We start from the raw sequence: 22,339 nt of genomic DNA, 5'->3' as shown, positions 1-22,339 counted from the left end.
TTTTTTTGTATAATTTAAGATAATTTAATCCATAACGGCAGATTGACATATGGTTAACAAATAATAGGATTTACAAATCTACATTGCTGTCTGTGTGTACTTAACATTAGCACAATTAGCATTCAAACTGGTGCACCGATTTTGACATAGTTTTTTTTTTTTGCCTCGAAAGCTAACATGATTGTCAGTGTTCAAACAATATACTTAATTATCATATTGTCACCTCGCTCACTTCTGGAAAATTAAGGAATCATATGCAATAATATGCGACCTGCTCTTGTGGCCCGTTTGCGCCAAACTGAAAGCTAGTAATTATTCATGGGTTGGAATATTGCTATAACTTGTTACGCCCGCAGCATACAAATTAGCTTATATTAATTGAAATAAGAGCAGTTGGCCAACTTCAAATATTAATTACTTTATCTACTACATAATTGATTTAGTACAGACATAACAGCCACACCGAATTAGATTGTAGTATTTACTGTACTTGAATAATAATCAATGAAATAAAGTTTCAACTTCAGCTTTACTAATTATTTCAGAACTTATCTATACTCTATACATATAATAAAACTGTAGAAATGACAATTCTGTACATTAAAGATATTAAAAAAATAATAAGCGCGGGCTGTTACTACATCGCTATAGAAGCCAAAACTGTGATTAGTTTTTTGTCTGTCTGTCTGTCTGTCTGTCTGTATGTTTGTTCCAGCATCACACGAAAACGACTGATCCGATTTGAATGTGGTTTTCGCAGATATATTTGTATTCTTCCAACTTAACATTTGGTGTATAAAAATTTTTACCCCCACCTCTCTAAGGTGTCAAAAGAGGGGGTAAGATTTTGTACCAAACTTTTTTCTTTAACACGAAAACTACTGATCCGATTTGAATACGGTTTTCGCAGATATATTTTGTCTTCTTCCAACTTAACATCTGGTGTATAAATTCCCGCCCCCCCCTCTAAGGGGACCAACGAGGGGGTCAGATTTTGTATCAAACTTTTTCTTTAAAGAACTTACTTCATATTATTTACTGTATTTTCCAATTTAACATCTAATGTACACAAATTTTCCCCCCACCTCTCTAAGGGGACAAAAGAGGGGGCAAGATTTTGTATCAAACTCCCCCCCCCTAACACTCTAAGGGGACACAAGAGGGGGCAAGGTTTTGTATCAAACTTTTTACTTTAACACGAAAACTACAGATCCGATTTAAATTATACGGTTTTCTTAGATATATTTGTCTTCTTCCAACTTAACACCTGGTGTAAAAAAAAAGTCCCTCTAAGGGGACAAAAGAGGGGGCAAGATTTTGTATCAAACTCCCCCCCCCTAACACTCTAAGGGGACACAAGAGGGGGCAAGGTTTTGTATCAAACTTTTTAATTTAACACGAAAACTATAGATCCGATTTAAATACGGTTTTCTTAGATATATATTTTGTCTTCTTCTAACTTAACACCTGGTGTAAAAAAAATCCCCCCACTCCTCTAAGAGAACAAAAGAGGGGGTAAGGTTTTGTATCAAACTTTTTACTTTAACACCAAAACTACTGATCCGATTTAAATACGGTTTGCTTAGATATATTTGTCTTCTTCCAACTTAACATCTGCACCCGTAGCATGGCTACAGTAGAAATACGAAAGTATAGATAAACATTGAAGATAAACTAAAGGTGCCGTTCTAATCTTTACAGCGCGCGACCGACAATCAAAATCTTAATGCGGTTCACAGACTACATCTACTTACCAAGTTTCAATAGTATAGCTCTTATAGTTTCGGAGAAAAGTGGCTGTGACATTCGGATGGACAGACAGACAGACAGACAGACCTGACGAATCTATAAGGGTTCCGTTTTTTTTCTATTTGGCTACGGAACCCTAAAAACATACTTTACATAAACTAGTTTCTGCGCAACAGATTTGCGGGGAATGGGGATGAACTAGTAATAATATTATATGTACCAATAATTATTTTATCGTAACTAATATTTTTTATGAAATAAACCAGGAAACAGGACAAATTGAAATGTCACACGACAAAAAAACAATGAACCTTGAAAAGTTATTCAATGTGTAATTTTTTTTTTTATGAAATATGAAGGGCAAACGAGCAAACGGGTCACCTGATGGAAAGCAACTTCCGTCGCCCATGGACACTCGTAACATCAGAAAAGCTGCAGGTACGTTCACGGCCGTAGCTAGGGGGGGGCATAATCATTGAGGGACAATGCCCTAACTTAAAATCACAATGCCCTTCCTTAAAAATACATATGTATACAATATGGTGATTGTATTGATTTAGGAGCCCATGCTCCGAGGATAGATAAATAATAATTATTATGATTATTTTTTACTTCCGCCCTACCTATGCTAACCAATGCTGCCCTACCTAAAATTTGACTCTAGAGTCAAATTGTAGGTAGGGCAGCATTGCCTGCCTGCAAGGTACCCAGGGCTGTTATAGCTAGCTACAGCCCTGGGTACGTTGCAGGCCTTTTAACAGGATATAGGGTAGGCAAGGGTAATTAATTAGGAAGAGAATAGGGGACTCAGGGGAGGGTAGGGTAGGGATTGGGCCTCCGGTAAATTCACTCACTCGGCGAAACACAGCGCAAGTGCTGTTTCACGCCGGTTCTCTGTGAGCCCGTGGTATTTTTCCGATCGAGCCGGCCCACGTATTATGCCACATATTGCCACATATTCGTGCCCACGTATTATGCCACATATTATATGGGTGATAATGTCTACTAGTAGCTAGTCTGTATTCATTCAAGCCCAGAGCCGGCCTACTGTATCGATGTAAAGCAATATGCTAATAGAAACCTATAGAACATCAAGCACAGGCGCTGCCGTAAACCATTTATCTGATTTATAGCTTACGAGTTACGACAATGTCGTTTAGATAATTAGTTATCTGAACTCGTAATCTAACCCTTGACTTGAGTTACTATTTTTGGGTCAAAGCTTATATTTTTATGGATGCGAAATAAAAGTTTTATTTCTACATATTTGACTTGAAAAAGTTAATACTTATTTAAAATTCAATTATGTAAGTAATGAATAATGATATTAGTTAGTTATTTTTATTTTGGAGATGATTAATTTGATTTGATAAAAATTTATTAGTTAGTACTTACTTATATTTCTTAGTTTCTTCTTTCCGTGGGAGAGCCATGCTTTGGCACGAATGGGCGGCTCGACCGGAGAAATACCACTGGCTCACAGAAAACCGGCGTGAAACAGCGCTTGCGCTTGCGCTTGCGCTGTGTTTCGCGCGCTTGCGATGTGTTTCGCCGAGTGAGTGAGTTTACCGGAGGCACAATCCCCTAACCTTTTCCCTTCCCTACCCTCTCCAAGTCCTTCCCTACCCTCCCCTATTACCCTATTCCCTCTTAAAAGGCCGGCAACGCACCTGCAGCTCTTCTGATGCTGCGAGTGTCCATGGGCGACGGAAGTTGCTTTCCATCAGGTGACCCGTTTGCTCGTTTGCCCCCTTATTTCATAAAAAAATAGTTTGTACTAAGTCTAAGATATTATGCAATGTTAAGGGCCTGTTTCACCACTTTCTGATAAAGTGCCGAATAGGCTATTCACAACTTTTTTGACAGATTTTCCATACTTGATCTGTCAAGTTAATTGGTGGATAGCCTTATCAGGAAGTGGTGAAACAGGCCCTAAGTATGTTATATTATGTACCTACTTGCTACGTAGGTACGCGTAGCGTAGCCCGTAGGTCACCCGGTTGTACTACGAACGGTACGGTACTACTACGAAGAAAAATGCTACAGTCTCTTTACTCTATAGTAATTTTGTACAAAATATTATGATAAATACAAAAGTATTTATTAGGTTGGGTAGCATTTCTATAAATATTTTGGTCAGATTAAAGCAAAAAAATGTAGTGAAATAGAAACATAGATCTCCGACCTTTACCACAATTTACTTACTTACCTTAATTCTCGGCCAAAAGCTAATAGAGGTAATTAGTGAAATCGTAATGAAATCGGCCCGCGCCCGTTTCGGCCTGTAACCGATATGGGTGGGTTCATTTCCCCTTCAATATTGACTCTGTCGGAATTGGCGCCATTTGCATTTGCCACACAAGACGGTAGGTACAAGCGAATTAGAATAATTACTCTATTATTGGCATTTAACATCATGGAAGACCGAGCTTAGCTCGAAATTTGGGTGGAAAATAAATAATAATATTATATAACTCTAAAGTGCGTCGTCTTATCCATATCCATACAAATATCAAAAGTGCGAAAGTGTGTCTGTTTGTCTGTCCGTCTGTAAGTCTGTCTGTCTGTCTGTCTGTCTGCCTGCCTGTCTGTCTGTCTGTTACCTTTTCACGCTCAAACTGCTGAACCGAATTTGCTGAAATTTGGCATGGAGATACTTTGAGTAGCGGGAAAGGACATTTAAGATACTTTTTGTCCTGGAAAAATGTACGGTTCTCGCGCGATAAACAAGTTTTGGCGCAACGGAGTTGCGGGCGTCATCAGCTAGTACTTAGATATTTATTGAAGGAGGGGCACCTACTAGTTACTTAGGTAAAATTCGTAACACACATGGCGCCCATTCAGTCGCGATGCAAACGCCATGTAAACGCGATGCAAACGTGATATTATGTAAATAATAATATTATGTTATAATATGAAAATACACTGTGGTCTGTGGTCAATTCTGTGGTCGGCCACTGGTCGCACGCGGCAGCGGCACGTCCACAACCAGTGGCGGATTTACAAATTTGCCACCAGTAGGCTAGGTATTAAATTTTTGCCGCCTCTACTGACTTTTTTTTAATCTAGAAAAAAAATGACTTTTTTTTAATGAAATAAGGGGGGAATAGAACGGGTCACGTGATGGAAAGCAACTTCCGTTGCTCATGGACACTCGCAGCATCAGAAGAGCTGCAAGTGCGTTGCCGGCCTTTTAAGAGGGAATAGGGTAATAGGGGAGGGTAGGGAAGAGAAGGGAAGGGAATAGGGGAGGGTAGGGAAGGGAATAGGGTAGGGGATTGGGCCTCCGGTAAACTCACTCACTCGGCGAAACACAGCGGAAGCGCTGTTTCACGCCGGTTTTCTGTGAGAACGTGGTATTTCTCCGGTCGAGCCGGCACATTCGTGCCGAAGCATGGCTCTCCCACGTATAAAATAATTACGTATTAATCGTAGAACGATAATGCTTTCCTTATAGGTTACATAAAAAATAAATTACTTCATAATATTTATAAATTAAAATCTGACCGACAACTGACCGAACCGAAATACTGACCTTTGAAACTCAATATGTTAGTTTACAATCATATTGCATACGGTATTTTATTCTGAAATTGCAATATTATGATTTGTGTTAGGTATATCGCTCTCATTACATTACGACAGTAGGTATATAATATTATTATAAGTCTATGTATTACCTACATCGGCTTTTTCTCGTTATCAGTACTATGATTGATGAGCTCGACACAATGCACCAATGAAATGATGGTGTTTTCAGTGCCGCGCCTCTTCGGCTACACTAGCACTGTGAACTACGATTATTTCGGAAACCGAGGCCCGCACGAGAAAATGTAACCAAATTCCAATCGAATGCGCCAACAATAATAATTGAGTGAGATCCAGGGACATCGAGTTTTTTTGCAAAATTCGTCTAAGCATTTTGACATAATTACTTATTTTCAACCTCGCTTAGATACGGTACCTTTCGAACTGTGTCGTGGACGGTGGACCACGGTCCACGGTCCACGACACAGTTTCGCATTTGCAACGCTACTGCAGTTGTGCTACAGTCGCGCGTTTGCAAATGCTACTAACCAAACTACTAACAAGCGTTAAAAATAATATTATTGCTATAGACCTCTATAGACCTCTAAGCTGTCTCTTGGATATCGTTGCTAAGCTACGGCAACGCCGCGGGTCGGTTGACGGCGGAAACTCACGGGCGCTTTTCTCATAATATTATGATTCTCTGAATATAAGTCACTGCACTTTTTTGGTAATTGTTTATATTTTTAGCACAATAAAAATTAATGAGCCAAATTATTATTGATTGTGGACTTCATAATATTTCCGCAAACTTTTTCCGCGGAAAATCAGTACTTATCGAAAGCTATATTTACTTACTTACTTAAATATAAACGATCATGAAATATTCTTTCAAATTCATTGAATATAATTTTTTACTTTGTATTTATTTATTTGTAAGGTCATCTTCTTAGTTATTACTTATTACTTATTACTAAAAACAGGTTGTTTACCTAATTAAAAATTATAGAACAAAAACTAATTCCAAAGCAATCATGTTCATGAAGTCTTCGAAATCCATGATGATGGAGAACAAATCATCCGTGTAAAAGTAATACCACAGACCAGAGTAGGTAATCGACTGTACGACGTGAAAGTGGAGCTATGTATTGAATAATCTAAACAAATATATTTTCAGCAACTTTTCAACCATACATGCAAAATAAAAACGTAAAATGCAGATGTATTTCATTATCAAAGAAATTTTTCTTTGATTTTTATGAAATTAATATGTAATATAATTAATTTACTAGATGACGCCCGCAACTCCGTTGTGCCGTAACTCTTGCACAACGGAGTAACCGCGCGGGATTCGGGAACCGTACATTTTCCCGAGACAAAAAGTATCCTATGTCCAGTGGCGTAAATATAGGGCTGGCAAAATGCCACGGGCCCCCGACCCAAATGGGCAAAAAATTTTAAGTACATAATATATACAATATTATACAATATTATAAACGTGACGATTTTTACTGATAGAGCCCCATCAATTTGCCACGGGCGCCGGATCTTATAGTTACGCCACTGTCTATGTCCTTTTTCGGGACTAAGAATATACTATGGAGTTATCCATGCCAAATTTCAGCAAAATCTGTTCAGCAGTTTAGGCGTTAAGAGGTAACAGACAGACACACTTTCGCACTTATAATATTATTAGTAAATTAGTAATATCAGTAATTAGTACCTATATTAATATGATAATATTATAAATGCGAAAGTGAATATTGAAAGAATTAATAATAAATATTGAACCGACAATAATTTTATTTATTGTTATCGTTTTTTCAATTACGATATATTATTAGGTATACATAAAACAATGATATTAAAAATAACTTGCACGTGATATTTTAGAAATATTCATGCGAGATTTAAATTTAAGCATGATTAATAATCGGCATGTTGATTTCGATACGTTTCCCAATTCCGTCTCAGAAACGAATAAAACGTTAATTCACGAATCCGAGATTGGGAATTTTTGCACCTTACAACACAACAGTACCTCGTACCGCCCATAATATTTTCCTTATTCAGAGGACTTTTTAACGTTTTTAACGTGTTTTCATATTTTTAAGTTTTAACTATAACCGTATTTTACAGGTGGGTGAAACTTTCGAACAAAAAAAAATTGGGTTCCAAATTTAAACGTAGCACCTAAAGTAAGTTGGATAATCTGCACAATTTTTAAGCAAGATCGACTGTATTTGGTTGATAAAAAGACGAAGAAGAAGTTTAAAACTCAAAGTTCGATTTTCAGTTAGTGAAAATTATTTTGTAGCAACTCTTTCAAAAATTTTAAATTAGTGGATTATTATTAAAAAACGAAAGGTGAGCCATTGTAAAATGTAAATATAACCGTAAATTGATAAATTGAAGCAAAACATAACTATGTCATACTGTGTTCTAATACAAAGTATGTCATAGTGATTATTGGCATATTTGTATAATAATTTACAACTTAACATGGGCGTACCGAGGGGGGGCAGGGGGGGGCAGCTGCCCCCCCCTGGATCATGTTGACGTCCCTACTAATTATATTATCTAGTACTTTCATCTATAAAAATAACGAATTTTTGCCATTTGTTTGCAATACAACTAAAAATTATTATTTTTTTATTATTTATAAACACCTAGCTTATAAAAAATCTGATTTGCCCCCCCCCCTGGCCCAGAATCTGCGTAATTTGCCCCTCCCTGGCCCAGAACCTGGGTAATTTCCCCCCCCCCCCCCCCCCCCCCCCTGACCCAGAACCTGGGTACGCCCATGCAACTTAAACTATAATATATGAAAAAGATAGATTATTATTTCATGGAAAATATTATAATGTATCAGTATGTATGCAGTTAATTTCGAAAATGTTGAAATGTGTCTACTGATTTATTGTAGTAATTAATTGCACGTTAAGGTTATTAACTATAATAATTTATGTATGGAAATGTAGTAAATGAAAAACTTTTCATTAATTTCAGATTTTTAGGTCCCTGTACTAGTTTGCAACATTTTAGTCTGCAGGCAATGGTTGTTAAGGAGATTTAAGGGGGAGGAGAAGGAAGGTATGGGATTATGAGAGGTGCGGCCACTAAGGGAAAATCCTCTGATCAAGTGAGGTGGTATACAGCTGGCCTGAGCCCATGCGATAGATTTCAGCTGTCGTATGTACAGGGTGTAACAAAACAAAGTAATAATACTTATGTGTGTATGTATAAAGATGCGTGTCCACTGGATCGGAATCGGAGCGTACGCAGGGGACGGATTTGTTGCCTAAACCTTGTGGATTAAATCTGTTTTATTGTTTTGTGTTTATTTAGCTATGTACAATAATTTTTATTGAAATAAAACATTTATTTGAGCTCATTTCTTTTTTTTTTTTAATTGTTGGTATGTTTAGAGTGGAAGGTTTTGCACTTAAAAATTTTAACTTTAGTTTCAATTTAAAAAAATAATGTTAATTTTTTTTTCTTCTGAGTCCGACCTCTTGTTACGTAGTATATGACATTCTCTTTGGTATTTTACAGCTGATCGCACTCTGACACCCACGTGTCACGTTGCCTGAATCTGCCACTCGCCGCGCCACTAAGGTTCACTCGGCGTAACTTGGCGGTAGCGGTCATTGACTCCCTGTCAAAAACTTGTCATTTTCTATACAAAGCCGCGATTGACAACATCTGACACCTTATTGTCAATCGCGGTTTATATAGAAAATGACAAGTTTTTGACAGGGTGTCAATGACCGCTACCGCCAAGTTACGCCGAGTGAACTTTATTGCGGCTCTTCACGATGGGCCAGCGTAGTGGGCCATCACGATGGCCCAGCGTGGGGAGGACGTAGTGGCGTAGGATGGTCGATGGCGCCAGCTCTGGCCGTGGAATGGCGGCGGTGTCGGTTTTTCGGCCGCACATCAAAGGATGATGGCCCAGCGATAGCGGTACGCCTCTACACGTTGGCGATACGACAGTCGATGCCCGGCTGCAGTCGAGCGAGGATGTCGTAATTCGTATTACAATTTACGAATTTCATTCAAAATGACGAGTACGTGGTCTCATAATGAATGTAGCGTAAACGTTCGCCTTAATCAATATGATAAAGGCGAACGTTTGTATGGATGTTTGTTACTCTTTTACTCAAAAAATACTGAACGAATTTTAATGAAACTTTACAATAATAATAGCTTATACAATACATAACTCCTGACTTTTTAAAGATCCAAGTTTGGGAGTTTCAGCGTTGTTTTAAGAACGGAAAGTATATTATGCTATTATTACATTCATCATTATCATCATTATCACTACCATAAACCATTATTTTAATTTTAGGCTCGAAATGATTATTCGTAGAATTCAAGAGAAGGTTCATATTAGGAGGGAAGGTCATACGAAGTTTACCGGGTCATCTGGTGAAGTCATAAATTATTAAAAATGCATGTTTTGCATTGCCGCAATGGCTAATGCTTACACGTCTATCTTGAACGACGTTTAGATCACAACTGAACACGGCCATCATGTAGGGGCGTTGCGACCATTGCATAGCCATCGCATGCGCCATTCGATCGCCCAGCGCTGGCCCATCTTGAAGAGGGGCCATTAGAGATATCCAAGAGGCCTATAATAAATTTTAATTTAGGGGCTAGGATAATTTTCTTAATTAGAAAAACTAGAAAAATGAACGGCTGAGCTGAACACATAATTATTTCTTTGCTTAAGTTTCGTTAGCCTTAAAAAATGTTTATGACTTCGATTTAGACATAGCGGATTGTCTATGATATATACTAGTAATCTGTGGTCTATGAACATAGTAATCTGTGTCTATGAACATGGCCGTCCATCACAAATGGGGTTAGCCACCGCTGTTTTTTACCAATTTCTGTTTATTGTAGTATTTTTCGTTCATGGAAATACATTGCCTTATACCAGATAATGTAAGTCAATGTGCGTTACTATAAATTGGGTGTAAGTATACTATATATGTACCACAAATATTCATTAACATAATGTTTATCAGACGGAAATTCATGAAGTAATTAATGGTAATAATATATTCCTGCTTTTCTAATTAGATACCTACCTTATTAAAAATAATTAATACTTAACGCTTTCCATATTTTAGGTATCCTGAAGATGCCAGTTAATTCAATTACAGAAGTGAAAAAAGGGGTTGACAAAACTAAATTTTCACTTTCACTAAATAAAAATAATGCAACAAATTTGAACAACGAAAACAAGAAGCCCGTTCAGATAAAAGAAAATCCTTGGACATTCAATGACAATAAAGAAAATACTCCAAAAAAGAGACCACATAGCACATACTCGAACACGGTGAATGCAGCTAAGAAACTGAAACCATTGATAGAACCTACCAATTCTGCAGGTAAATGTGACAATGTTATTCTTGTTTATATGAACTATAAGATATCAAATTGAATCCTACAGAATTGGATATCTGTTTGACTAGCTCCTAATGTAACAATTACATTAAAAAAATGAGTTTTTTTTGTACTTTACCTTTTGAATATTCTTCTACCATCAGAGTAAATAAATGAATGCTTATTTACTTATATATATATTACTATTATAAGTAATTAAAAATATGAAATGTATAACTAGTTTCAGGTTTTGTGGCAAAAGCAGCAGCCGTTACAGATACTTACGATAAAGTAAAGCTAGAAGTGCGTAAGTCTCCACTAAGTAACTCTGCCATGTTGAATGGCTATCATCAATTAGACACTCAGTTTGGTGGGAACCCACAATGGAAGGCTCCCATTGCAACCCTCTCCAATCTTGGAAACACATGTTTTCTGAACAGTGTCCTTTATACTTTACGGTAAGAGTGCAATTTTTATTTATTTCTGTTTTTGTGTCAGAGAAATTGATTCATAGGCAGACGGGGACGTACATAATTTGATTAGGCTATGCGAACATCAGCCAACATATTTATTATTCTTGAATTGACTGGACATAACCTGACAAAATAATGTAAATCCTTGATGCGCCTGTGAAACTATTTCTCTGTTGGTACTTATATATGTAAAATTTACATCAAAATATATATTTTTTTATGACATTTGATAATAGAACATAATATTAATGTGAATTCCAGGTATGCACCCAGGTTTGTCCATAATCTCCACCATCTAGTGTCAGACCTGAGCAGAGTAGAACAGAAGTTAGGAAGCATAAGGCTAAAGAGTTCTTCTCTCGGCCGCAGTGCAGTGGGCTTAGCATCATCGGGAACAAGGTCTTGGAGTAGCAAGGACCTCTTATCACTCGGACAGTCAGATAACAATGCTGGGAAAAGTAAAATACAGGTAAATTAGGTTATCTTCGAATTACTTATTTTGTATGTATAAAGATTAATATTTCAGCCATTTAGGCTGTACAGTTTTATTTATGGCATAAACAAAATAACATATGCCTTTGTCAACAGATAGCAACAGAAAAACTCCATGAAACATACTTGAGTCTGCGAGCTGCTGAGAGCAAATGTATTCACAGCGGACAAACTGACGCAACACCTGAACCTTATGCGGCTGACGCGTTTTTGGCTGCTCTCAGAGATGTAAACTCCACATTTGAAGGTGAGTGTTATTTCGTTTAAGCTGACTTTATTGCATGAATAATATAACTGTCAAGATGGTGGAATAGACTGTATGGTATTTTTCTCACTAAAAGGGCAGCTAAAACATTTAAATGACATAACAGTAAATTAGTAGTAAAGTAGACAAATTGTAAACAACAAGTCTCTTTACTGGCTAAAGAGGTCGCTCTCACTTGTCCACAAAAAGGTTTTGTTAAAACATACCTCTGACTACTGGAATTTTGGTATTAGTTGTTAACTAATCATCAATTTGCTCTTAAGTTGCCCATGTCACTCTTAACTTTCCCATACAGCCACAAATATGTATAAAGATTATAAGATTGTAACATTATGTAATACCAGTAACAGTACCTGATAATAACAGTTAATACCTATAATTATTACCTACTTGCAGGGAACCGACAGCAGGATGCCCATGAACTACTTGTGTGTATACTAGACAACATACGGGAAACGTGTCGAGCTCTCAGCGCAAGGGCATCGCTTTTACAACTACACGAAAATGGCGATACGTAAGTTAATTTTTATGACTCAAAATGTACAAATTGACACAAAAAGACGTTCTAACAGTACAACAACAACAAGGCCGTTACTTTTCAGGTTAAAGAGTAGCTTTTTTATTTATTTTTTATGAAATAAGGGGGCAAACGAGCAAAAGGGTCACCTGATGGAAAGGAACTTCCGCCGCCCATGGACACTCGCAGCATCAGAAGAGCTGCAGGTGCGTTGCCGGCCTTTTAAGAGAGAATAGGGGAGGGTAGGGAAGGGAAGGGAAGGAAATAGGGGAGGGAAGGGAATAGGGTAGGGGGCCTCCGGTAAACTCACTCACTTGGCGAAACACAGCGCAAGCCGGTTTCACGCTGGTTTTCTGTGAGCCCGTGGTATTTATCCGGTCGAGCCAGCCCATTCGTGCCGAAGGACGTGGGAGAGCCATTCTCCCACGTCCTTATGTAAACCATAGCCTGAACTTCTACTAGCCGGGCTAGCACGGCCACCAGAAGAAATGCGAAAGTATTGACAAACTATGGACATAAACTTAAGGTGCCGTTCCGATCTTTACCGCGGCTAATCGCGATCGACAAAAATTCAATTAAAATGCCACTTTATGACAGACTATAATATATGTCATACAGTAGGATATTCATTGAATTTTTAGGACTATAGTCTGTCATAAAATGGCATTTTAATTGAATTTTTCGGAACGAAATAAGCTCGGAACTTCACCTTAAGTTTGTCCCCACAGTTTGTCTATACTTTCACATTTCTACTGGTGGCCGTGCTAGCCCGGCATGCCTTGTCAAATTCAGTATAGTAGTGTTCATGTAAGGCAGAAATAGTTCCAAACTTTCGCCTTGATAATATGACTGTCATTAGAAAAAAATAATTTATCTATTACCAGGCCGCTAGAAGTTAAAATGAATAAAATTATAAATTTTTTTAGCAATGGGATTGGGCGTCAATCGAATCTAGATGGTGACAGTGGTACTAAGACTCTGGGAAATTTGAGAAAGTCATGGAAGAAACGTAAAGAGTTAAAAGCGAGTGAAAAGAGAAATTCGCCTACAGAAGAACGAGCACCCTCACCACATGATCCAGAACGGGACGAGCGGTCGAGACCAGGGTGGGATTTTGTTGCTGAGGACTTTGAAGGTATAATTCAACTGTGTAATAGGGATTGCATGTTCCCAGCTCCTCCTCCTTCTTCACCTGCTTCTCAAATATTATCATTTGTTTGAAAATTGACTTTTTAAAGCCTTATTAACCGGTTTTGATTTAAATAATTAATAGGAATTGACGCAGATGGGTCAAGAGTGATTAAAAAAAAAACTTTTGCACTCTGATGGACTTGTCCGGTTTTGTTCGGCAGCTCCTCATTTACGAAAATTTTTCTATTAAAATGCTAAAAAATACAAAAGAAGGGCCACTGCAAGGTTAATATTGTTTATTTACAATAATTACGAATTAAAAGTAACTTGAAATGGAACAGATTTCAAAGCACCAATCAGCGTTCAGTCTCGTCACACCTGCTCTCCCTGCGTTCCATTTAGCGTTAAAAACGATCAAAACGCTCTAAATGCCTCCTATTTTGAGCTTTTCGATCGTTCTTAACTCTAAAGGAACGCGGGGGACAGTAGTAGTAGTGAGTTGACAATTTTAAACCGCATTTTTTGCAATCAATTCCAGTGTTTTAATTTTTTAATATACTTGTGGTATATTCTACATGGAACTATCCAGGTGAGTCGGTGGCACTGAACGTGTTAAACCATACTATCAATAATGCCAAATTGACTTATGATTGCTGAATATGAATAATATTTTAGCGTCATTAGTGGACATTCCAAACATAACACAAACAAAAATTTAATAAAAAATTGTTTTATCTGTCCCAGGGACAATGGTAGTGAGGACGATGTGTCTGGAATGCGAGGCGGTGACGGAAAAGGCCCAGGCGGTCTGCGAGCTCTGTGTACCTGTAGGTGATGAGGAAACCCCCGAGGAACCATTCAAAGCCTCCTGCTTGTCGAGCGAATACCTACGAGATCAAAATAAGGTACCTACATGGAACTTGTATTCTAACAGATTTGAATGTGATATTGATGTGGGATTTTATACAGAAAATGAAAGCATCATGCTCTGGCACAAATGACCCAAGATCATTAGTGCAACAGCATGACGCTTCCATTGCAATATACTCTATTTCTGCCCAGTCTCAGATAGGGCAGAAATTCATTAAATGACCCAACACTAGTTTCACTCACACATTTGCTAGAAGTGTATGTTGGGTCTTTATGTACGAGAGTGCTTTATTCGAGTGTGATAAGTAATGATTAATTTGAGTATAAACAGTTGCCATGTTATAGCATTCGAGTAAGCACCTTATTATTCTGTAAATTTGTTAGGAGAATAGAACTGTTAGCAGTTAGGGAATAGATAGTCTAAGGCTGGTATAAATAGTCAGTACTTAAGATGCGACCCGGTCTCAAGACGCAGTTCGGCTCTGTGATTGGTCCAAATTTTGACAGCCAACCAATCACAGAGCCTGAACCGTGTCTTGAGACCGAGATGCATCTTGAGTACTGACTATTTATACCAGCCCTAGAGTCCAGACATTATGAATATAGTATGCTTAAATAATAGTTAAAATAAACTAAAAAAACACACTTATTTTTTAATTATTATTTTTTAATTTTAATAAATTATTGCATTGTCATTGGCTCTTAATATGTATGCAAAGTTTCGAATAAATTAAGACTACTGCAGATAGGTAACAATCATGCTCAAAGATTCTGTTAGATACATACAGCCCATGCTAATAAAATCGTGTTAATAAAGTTAAAGCTACAGTTACACATGCTCAAAAACAGCATGCTTATTAGCATGCTTAAAACAAGCATGCTGTTTGAACTCGATACACTTTCTTCTAACAAGCATGCTTATTATAAGAAAAAACTCGATCGATACTACCACAAACCTGTCCACAATCACACCCCCCGCCACCCGCGCCGCAGGTAGCATGCTCGAAAATCGCACGCCGGTCGATTTTGAGCATGCTCAAAATAAACATGCTTATTTAAAGCAATGCATTGACACATATGCTCGTTCATCAGCATTTGCTCGGTTTAAGCATGCGGCGTGCTTGAAATAAGCATGTGTAACTGCAGCTTAACTGCATTTCCAGTACTGGTGCGAGCGCTGCCTCCGCTACAACGAGGCGCGGCGCAGCGTGGCGTACTCGCGTCTGCCGCGGCTGCTGGTGCTGCAGCTGAAGCGGTTCAGCGGTGGCATGGAGAAGATCACCCGCCACGCGCCCACGCCGCTCCTCATGCCGTGCTTCTGCGAGCTGTGCGCCAAACGCGCGCCCGATACGCCAGCGCCGCATAGGTATTGTGGGCTTTCATGATTATTTTTCTTATTAGGGTCGATTCAGACCGTAACGCAGCAAAATTGTAACATAATATGATATTTTTTATTGCGGAAAAATGTATGATTCCCGCTCGATAAACAAATTTTGTTGCAAAGAAGTTGCGTGCAACATCTAGTTACTAGTATATTACGATTTTTTTTAACTTACTACAGTAAGGCCAAAGAAGAAGATTATAAGGATTTTGATTTTTATAATATTTGATCATATTTTTTAGCATTGTGCCTTTACTACTAATCCGATTGTAATAAATGAGTTGTCAATCAATATGATAATATTATCGTACCCAGTAATCTGTAATGTAGCTTGAAAAGTTAACTTTTTTCTCCCATGCTTTAGAGATTTTACGACATACAATAAATTATTCAGCGTTTCAAGCCCTTATACAAAAATGCCCCTTGTCCTTTGTCGTTATTTAAAAGCATGTAATTGTTTTACATAATTTACTAATCGTCTTTGTAGCTTTTACTAATACTACTTGACTTTATTTTTTTTAACTGTGAATCTTGCAAGCCTTGGCTACATTTAATCGTGGATTCAATATTATGTTATTTCTTCATTCTACATGTTTACGAAAAAGTCATGATATTTTGCTAGGTAAGCCCGTTTTAATAACTAAGACTGGGCCCTGATCTGAGCCCTCTATCAAATATTTTAGAAGAGAAATTAGGTAAGCTAAACTTTTCAGATACATCCTGTGGGCGGTGATAATGCACCTCGGGCAGACGCTGACGGGCGGTCACTACGTGGCGTACGCTCGCGACGGCGCCGCGGACGCTCGGTGCGGACGCACGGGCGACGCACAGACCGGCTCCAGCTTCATGCGCACGCTGTTCCAGCGACCGCGCCCGACGCCGGGCTGCGCGGCCCGCGACTGCTGCGAGCCCCGCCCCAGACCGGAGCCCGGCTGGCTCGCCTGTGACGACGACCTCGTCAAACCCATCTCCGACGAGGAGTTTGAAGATCTACTATCCGCGGAACCCAAGATGCGCTCCGCCGCGACACCCTACCTCTTGTTCTATGTGAAAAGCGAGGTAGGCTAGTGATCGATGAAGTATATACCGGTTTATATCTATAATATTCCTGATATTATTGATGAATGTTTACATTTGTGAAAATTGACAGACCATTATTCAAATCTTACAAAAAAATATTATAAACTTTCTACACTTACCCTTAAAATTCTTGACACAACATAATATTTTATGATAATATACTCGATCAACAGAATCAATATTGTGTAATACGTAAATGTAAACATTCAACAAACTTCATATATTGATTATTATGATTTATCTGAATTTGGCTTAAAAGACGTTTGTGGTGGTATTCTATATAATACAAGTGTTACAAATGTATATTTAGATATAAATAATAGATCAGACATCATCTATAGATCAATATTCGTCGATGCTCGTACTTGTAAATACGACAAAAAATATTGAAAATCGCTCTACAAGGTTGGAGTGATCGTTGATCATACTAAATTCCACTGGTTGAATGCATAGCCTCAGTAACAAATATATATAAAATCAGTTAAAAAGATAAATATTAAATATGTATTTTTATTTGCATTAATGCTACTTAGAGCTGGGGGTGAGTCAAAATCTTTCCGTTTTCGCTTCGTTATTTTTATTTATTTATGATACTTATTGACATAAGTGTTCGTTAATATGACGTTGACGTTCGATTAAATTATTAACGAACGCTTATGTCAATACCATACATTTTCATCGGCGATGCTATAACGAAGCGATAACGAAAAGATTTTGTCTCACCCCCCTGTTGTGCTTTGGTGAATAATTTCATCTTTATGTCTTTAAGCACGTTATTGATTCAGCTTTATCATGGCAGCTTTAAAATAAGGATTATAAAGCAATAAGAAACTCTTTAATGGTAAATTTTAATATTGTAATATGTGGTATTTTTTAATATCCTATTACAAAAATTTACAATGAAACCTAAACACCAAAAGAACATATCTATTGTAAATTAGTATGTACTATTATTATATTTAAGTTATCGATCATATTCTTTAGTTGGAAACAAAATTATGCTAACTAAGCTGGCTTTTTCACAAAATCATTTCATCCCAAATGTTTAAAGTAGAAGGTGAAATATAAGGAAATGGTTGAATAATAAAAAGATTTCCTTCAAAATGGTTTATTTAAAATGAATATTTACAAGTTGGAGCACACAATTTCATTCTATTTGTAAAAAAATATATCAATCAGACAATATACAAATGACATGTTATTAAAAAGTGTACCCCGTTGAAAGTTTATATAAAATGTTAAAATTGACATACCTACATTTAGGGGTAGTTCACACCGAAACGAGACAAAACGTCACGTTACGATGCAATTTTAATTTGACATTCAAAATGATTGTGTTTTTTTTCACTTTACAAGAACATCTCGTTGATAGAATTCAAAGTATGCTTATCCCTGCTTAACCTCATGTAGTTGGTTGGCTGTCAATGCCATAAATATAATCTTTTTCGTCGTTTCGTCCATGATTATTATTATCGTTGCGTCACGTCTCGTCTTGTTCCTGTGCGAACTGACTCTAATACTCCATGTATTCCATTTTATTGACAATACAACATTAGATTAGATTTGTCCGTAATCAACTATAATTGATGAGTATTTTTCGAAAAGATTAGAATATAATATTATAAACTATTTCTTTTGCTTATTTCTTGTGTCGCAAATAATTTCTGACATTAATAACTAAAACGGTTATTAGAGTGTCTCGATTTTAATTGTATGTGAATTGTAATTAGTATGTGATTAGATGCTGAAAAAGCTTTAAATGTCATATCAACAGGTCTCGAAAACTCCAATTTAATTTTAAAGCAAATCTGGTGTAACAAAATTTGTCTATTGTCATTTGCGCGTAATGAATAGAGTCACAAAACAAAATTACTTAAATCTCATACTTTTTTGTATTTTTAAGTGTGTGTTTGTTAAAGTATTGATTGAAACAGCTTTTTTAATGATATGCAGTATTACCACTTATATGTAAAGTGCACCTTTCTTGGTAGAGTTTATATTAAGGTCTCTGTCCTTTTTGGGCCACGACGGATAACCATGATTGCGAAGCTGTCTATAGCATGCACAATCGACGTCGATCATGGGCAATCTAGTAGACGAATGTGCTCGTCATCACTTGTGTTGGTCCGTCATGGGCCAACTCGGAGAGACCGCATTAGAAAGAACTTTGTGAAGTGAACAAACACCGTCAGTGAGTTTGCATCATTACTATGAAATGTATATAAAATATAATTTAAGTAATTGCATTCACTCGAATTGTATACAATTCCATAAGCCCTGTGTATATATAAAAAATATAAAAGACAGATTATAGCCGCTATGCGTTTGTATACAAAATGTGTTGTTTTATTATTTATAAGGGCTTGCGTTTCTTATGAATGACTATTTTTATATCACACAGAGTTGAATCAGGTGTAAAATATTATTAGCACAAGGTACAATTCGTTTTGTCATTATTTTATAATTGGCTATATTTTTAAACGTTACTCTGTGTTTTTCCACTTGGCTGTACATTATTATTGTGGTTCATCACTTGTACCATCGAATAAATTTATTCATAGGCAGTTGACGGACCTACCTTATTTGGTCGAGTAATATCAATTTAATGTTAGAGCTCGACGGCTTCAAATGAACGTGGCGAAAAAAAGATTGGCGCTGCCATCGTTCAAAAGCGCCATTTTTGACAGTTCTCCTTTACCAGCAGCGCCTCCGCCCACGTTCATTTAAAGCCTTGTCGCACTTTTTAGTCGTGATCTGTCGGCTGGATTTGACATAACGCTAATTACGTAGGCCCGCCATCTGCTTAAAGTGCGACAAGGCTTTATATGAACGTGGGTAGGAGCGCTACTGGTAAAGGAGAACTGTCATAAATGACGTTTTAGTATAATGGCAGCGTTAGTTCCATTTTTCGCCACGTTCATAGCCTTGTCGAGCTTTATGAATCAACTTCTGTGATAGTACACGCGTGTCTCGAATTTACCAACTCACTGCTCACAAGTGTGTCGGTTTAGCCAATGTCCACCACCACAGCATCTGTTTGTAGCAAACATTTTTACGGTAAAATCTCAACTTTTTTATAATGCTCGGCTTCTGAGCTGATTTCATTTCATTACAGCAACAGAACAACTAGCGAAATCTATCGATAAAGTCTATTCAGACACCGAGCATAACTTATGGATTATAATAAGTCCTAAGGCTCGCTTCACAATGTACGTTATTTATCTCGGATATGATAACTTAAATGCGCAACAGCCAATAAACGCGTGCCGCGCCAATCGTTGACCAATAACGTCGTGGTAATTTTCGAATTCCGAGCCGAACGAAAATTGTGAATCAGCCTGCTGTAGAATCAAATGGATGGCATACAGTCATTTTGGGTAACTTTGAATTGCTTAACTTTGAACAATACATTATTGTATTGTTCAAAGTTAAACCGCAATTCAAAGTTACCTAAAATGAGCGTAACTGACATGATATTATTTATTTCACTGTCTCAATATTATATTGAAATATTTATTACATAGGCCTAAATAGTAAAAGCCGTTGTGTTGGCGTCTCAATATTATACGAGGCTGTTACATTTTTAGACATTTTTTATGCTTTTTATTGTTAATTAAATGTATGTGTGTACAAAAAATACATGCAAATTATATCATGGACAGGCTAGGAATAATTTTGGCCATTTTATGAAAATATACATAGACAAGCTTAAAAGCTTTAACTATTGCGTTAATAAATTCTGACGAGTAATTCATTTATTAAACTAGTCTGGCACTGAGCTGTTTTTTGTTGTATTATTAAATAATAAATGAATTAAGTAATAAAAAATCATTCTTTAGCAATATTTTCCTCGTGAGTGTGTAGCTCATAAGTGTGTTGATATCTGTATTGAATTAATTGTCGAAACTCGGAGTAATTAATGACTACAGCTTTAGCTAAAGGAGGATAATATGCTAATGTGATATTGTACTATTGCATATTATATCAAATAATTTAATTAAAAATATTTTATAGAAAAAGTAACTTCATATTGTGGAAAGTATTTTGCGGTTTACACTAGCACCAGATTGTTGCCAACACATCAAGTTTATGTTTCTACTAATTTTAATCAAAAGTAATGAATTTTTAAACGTACAAAGTACCTTGAATAGGTAAATCTTTCTTGCGCCAGCCTAGGTTATGACTTGCGACGAATGTTATGTTAAAAAAATATTATGTTGTCTTCTCTTTCACATGAACGAAGTTCGAAAGAGACAACCGTGCTGTGTACCAAGCAGGCTTATTAATAATAGCCTTTCTGTTAAAATCTTCGCATTATTGAAGGAGATTTTTTAACAAAATGTTAGCCCCAGTAGGTGTTGGTAAAATTGGCACTTAAACTTTCTAAATAATAGAGTCTTTACTCTGAATCAAATCGTATCATTTTATTGTAGTAGTAGTAAGTGTTTGCTTCTTAGTTTATTGAATGCTGTATATTATTGAGGATGCCATTCCAAAAAAACTTTGAAAAAGTATAATTCTTGTCAGTAGTTTTATTTGTTATTTTAAACCATAATAATATTATGTTATTATCTATCTTGTAAATTGAATTGGAATAAAATTGACAACAGTATTTTTTTTCTTATTTCCACATTTTTTTATTTATATTTTTACTTTTGTATAGTTGGTTGGTACGTAGTACCTTCAATCTAAGGGACGTTTATATTCAGTCACTGCCGCTGCTCCTCACTCTACCGGCAATATTTTTCTGAATATTTCTGCGGCAGCGGCAGTAACGACGCGAGTGAGCGTTTACACAGGGCCCCCGGTACCATATGTGCAATGTGTGCAATGCACACGGGCGCCATCCTCTAGGGGCGCCAAAACCAAGGGCCCAAAAAATTTGCCTAAAGGCGCGCTTTTTTTGCACACGGGCGCCAGAAACCCTTACGGGGGCCCTGCGTTTACACTCAGCCCCACTGACCTCTATAACACACACAATGTTTTATAAAAGTCAGTGCTCAGCCCCCTAACATACTTGCCGCGTCGGGCAACGGCAGTGCAGCGGCATGACGAGTGGCAGCGCGGGTGACTACTTCTCACGCTGCCCACTTCCCTGCTCACTTCGCTGCCTAAAGGTGGCCATACACGGGACAATTATCGTAACGATTTATCTCCTCGATGTTAAAATCGAACGACAAATTGTACGTGTGTAGCAATATCGCAAACGATTTTACGTTCAAAAGATCGATTGGACGATTTTCTTGACGATCGATCGAAACGACACAGAACCCCACGTAGTTCAGGACGTCCGCGTCGTTAAAAAGTTGTATAGACAGATTATTGTAAAATGTGAAAAGATCTATTTTTCTCGCATATTTGAATTAATTTGGATTTAAGAGCTCACCTGACTCTAAAAATCAAACATCGTCCTTCTCTCTTCACACTCACGCCCGTCTTTCATATGCCAGGTG

The 22,339-nt window shown here is 37.3% G+C and overlaps 1 protein-coding gene across 4 annotated transcripts; it reads left to right on the top strand.

The window, feature by feature from the left end:
* Positions 1-10,129: 10,129 nt before the first annotated feature.
* On the top strand, positions 10,130-17,487 carry LOC121727227 (ubiquitin carboxyl-terminal hydrolase 1). Of its 4 annotated transcripts, none has more exons than XM_042114934.1 (10): positions 10,130-10,233; positions 10,422-10,682; positions 10,919-11,135; positions 11,412-11,619; positions 11,739-11,889; positions 12,304-12,421; positions 13,351-13,559; positions 14,300-14,460; positions 15,589-15,791; positions 16,520-17,487. In XM_042114934.1, the coding sequence occupies exons 2-10, from the start codon at positions 10,433-10,435 to the stop codon at positions 16,872-16,874; spliced, it is 1,872 nt and encodes a 623-aa protein (XP_041970868.1). In that variant the 5' UTR covers positions 10,130-10,233; positions 10,422-10,432; the 3' UTR covers positions 16,875-17,487. The 4 variants fall into 4 exon arrangements, with proteins under 4 accessions (XP_041970868.1, XP_041970870.1, XP_041970869.1 ...); XM_042114936.1 differs by having other exon boundaries at positions 10,130-10,264; positions 10,946-11,135; XM_042114935.1 differs by having other exon boundaries at positions 10,130-10,264; positions 10,925-11,135.
* The last annotated feature ends 4,852 nt before the right edge of the window (positions 17,488-22,339 follow it).

The sequence above is a fragment of the Aricia agestis genome, chromosome 5, assembly GCF_905147365.1.
Source record: "Aricia agestis chromosome 5, ilAriAges1.1, whole genome shotgun sequence".
Classification (NCBI taxonomy): Eukaryota; Metazoa; Arthropoda; class Insecta; order Lepidoptera; family Lycaenidae; genus Aricia; species Aricia agestis.
This window is presented reverse-complemented; position numbering and strand designations above follow the sequence as displayed.

Coding starts and splice junctions, on each gene's coding strand:
- LOC121727227 (XM_042114934.1), top strand. CDS start 10,433: ATGCCAGTTAATTCAATTACAGAAGTGAAAAAAGGGGTTGACAAAACT. Junction 10,683..10,918: donor AGAACCTACCAATTCTGCAG/GTAAATGTGACA, acceptor ATGTATAACTAG/TTTCAGGTTTTGTGGCAAAA. Junction 14,461..15,588: donor ACCTACGAGATCAAAATAAG/GTACCTACATGG, acceptor CTGCATTTCCAG/TACTGGTGCGAGCGCTGCCT.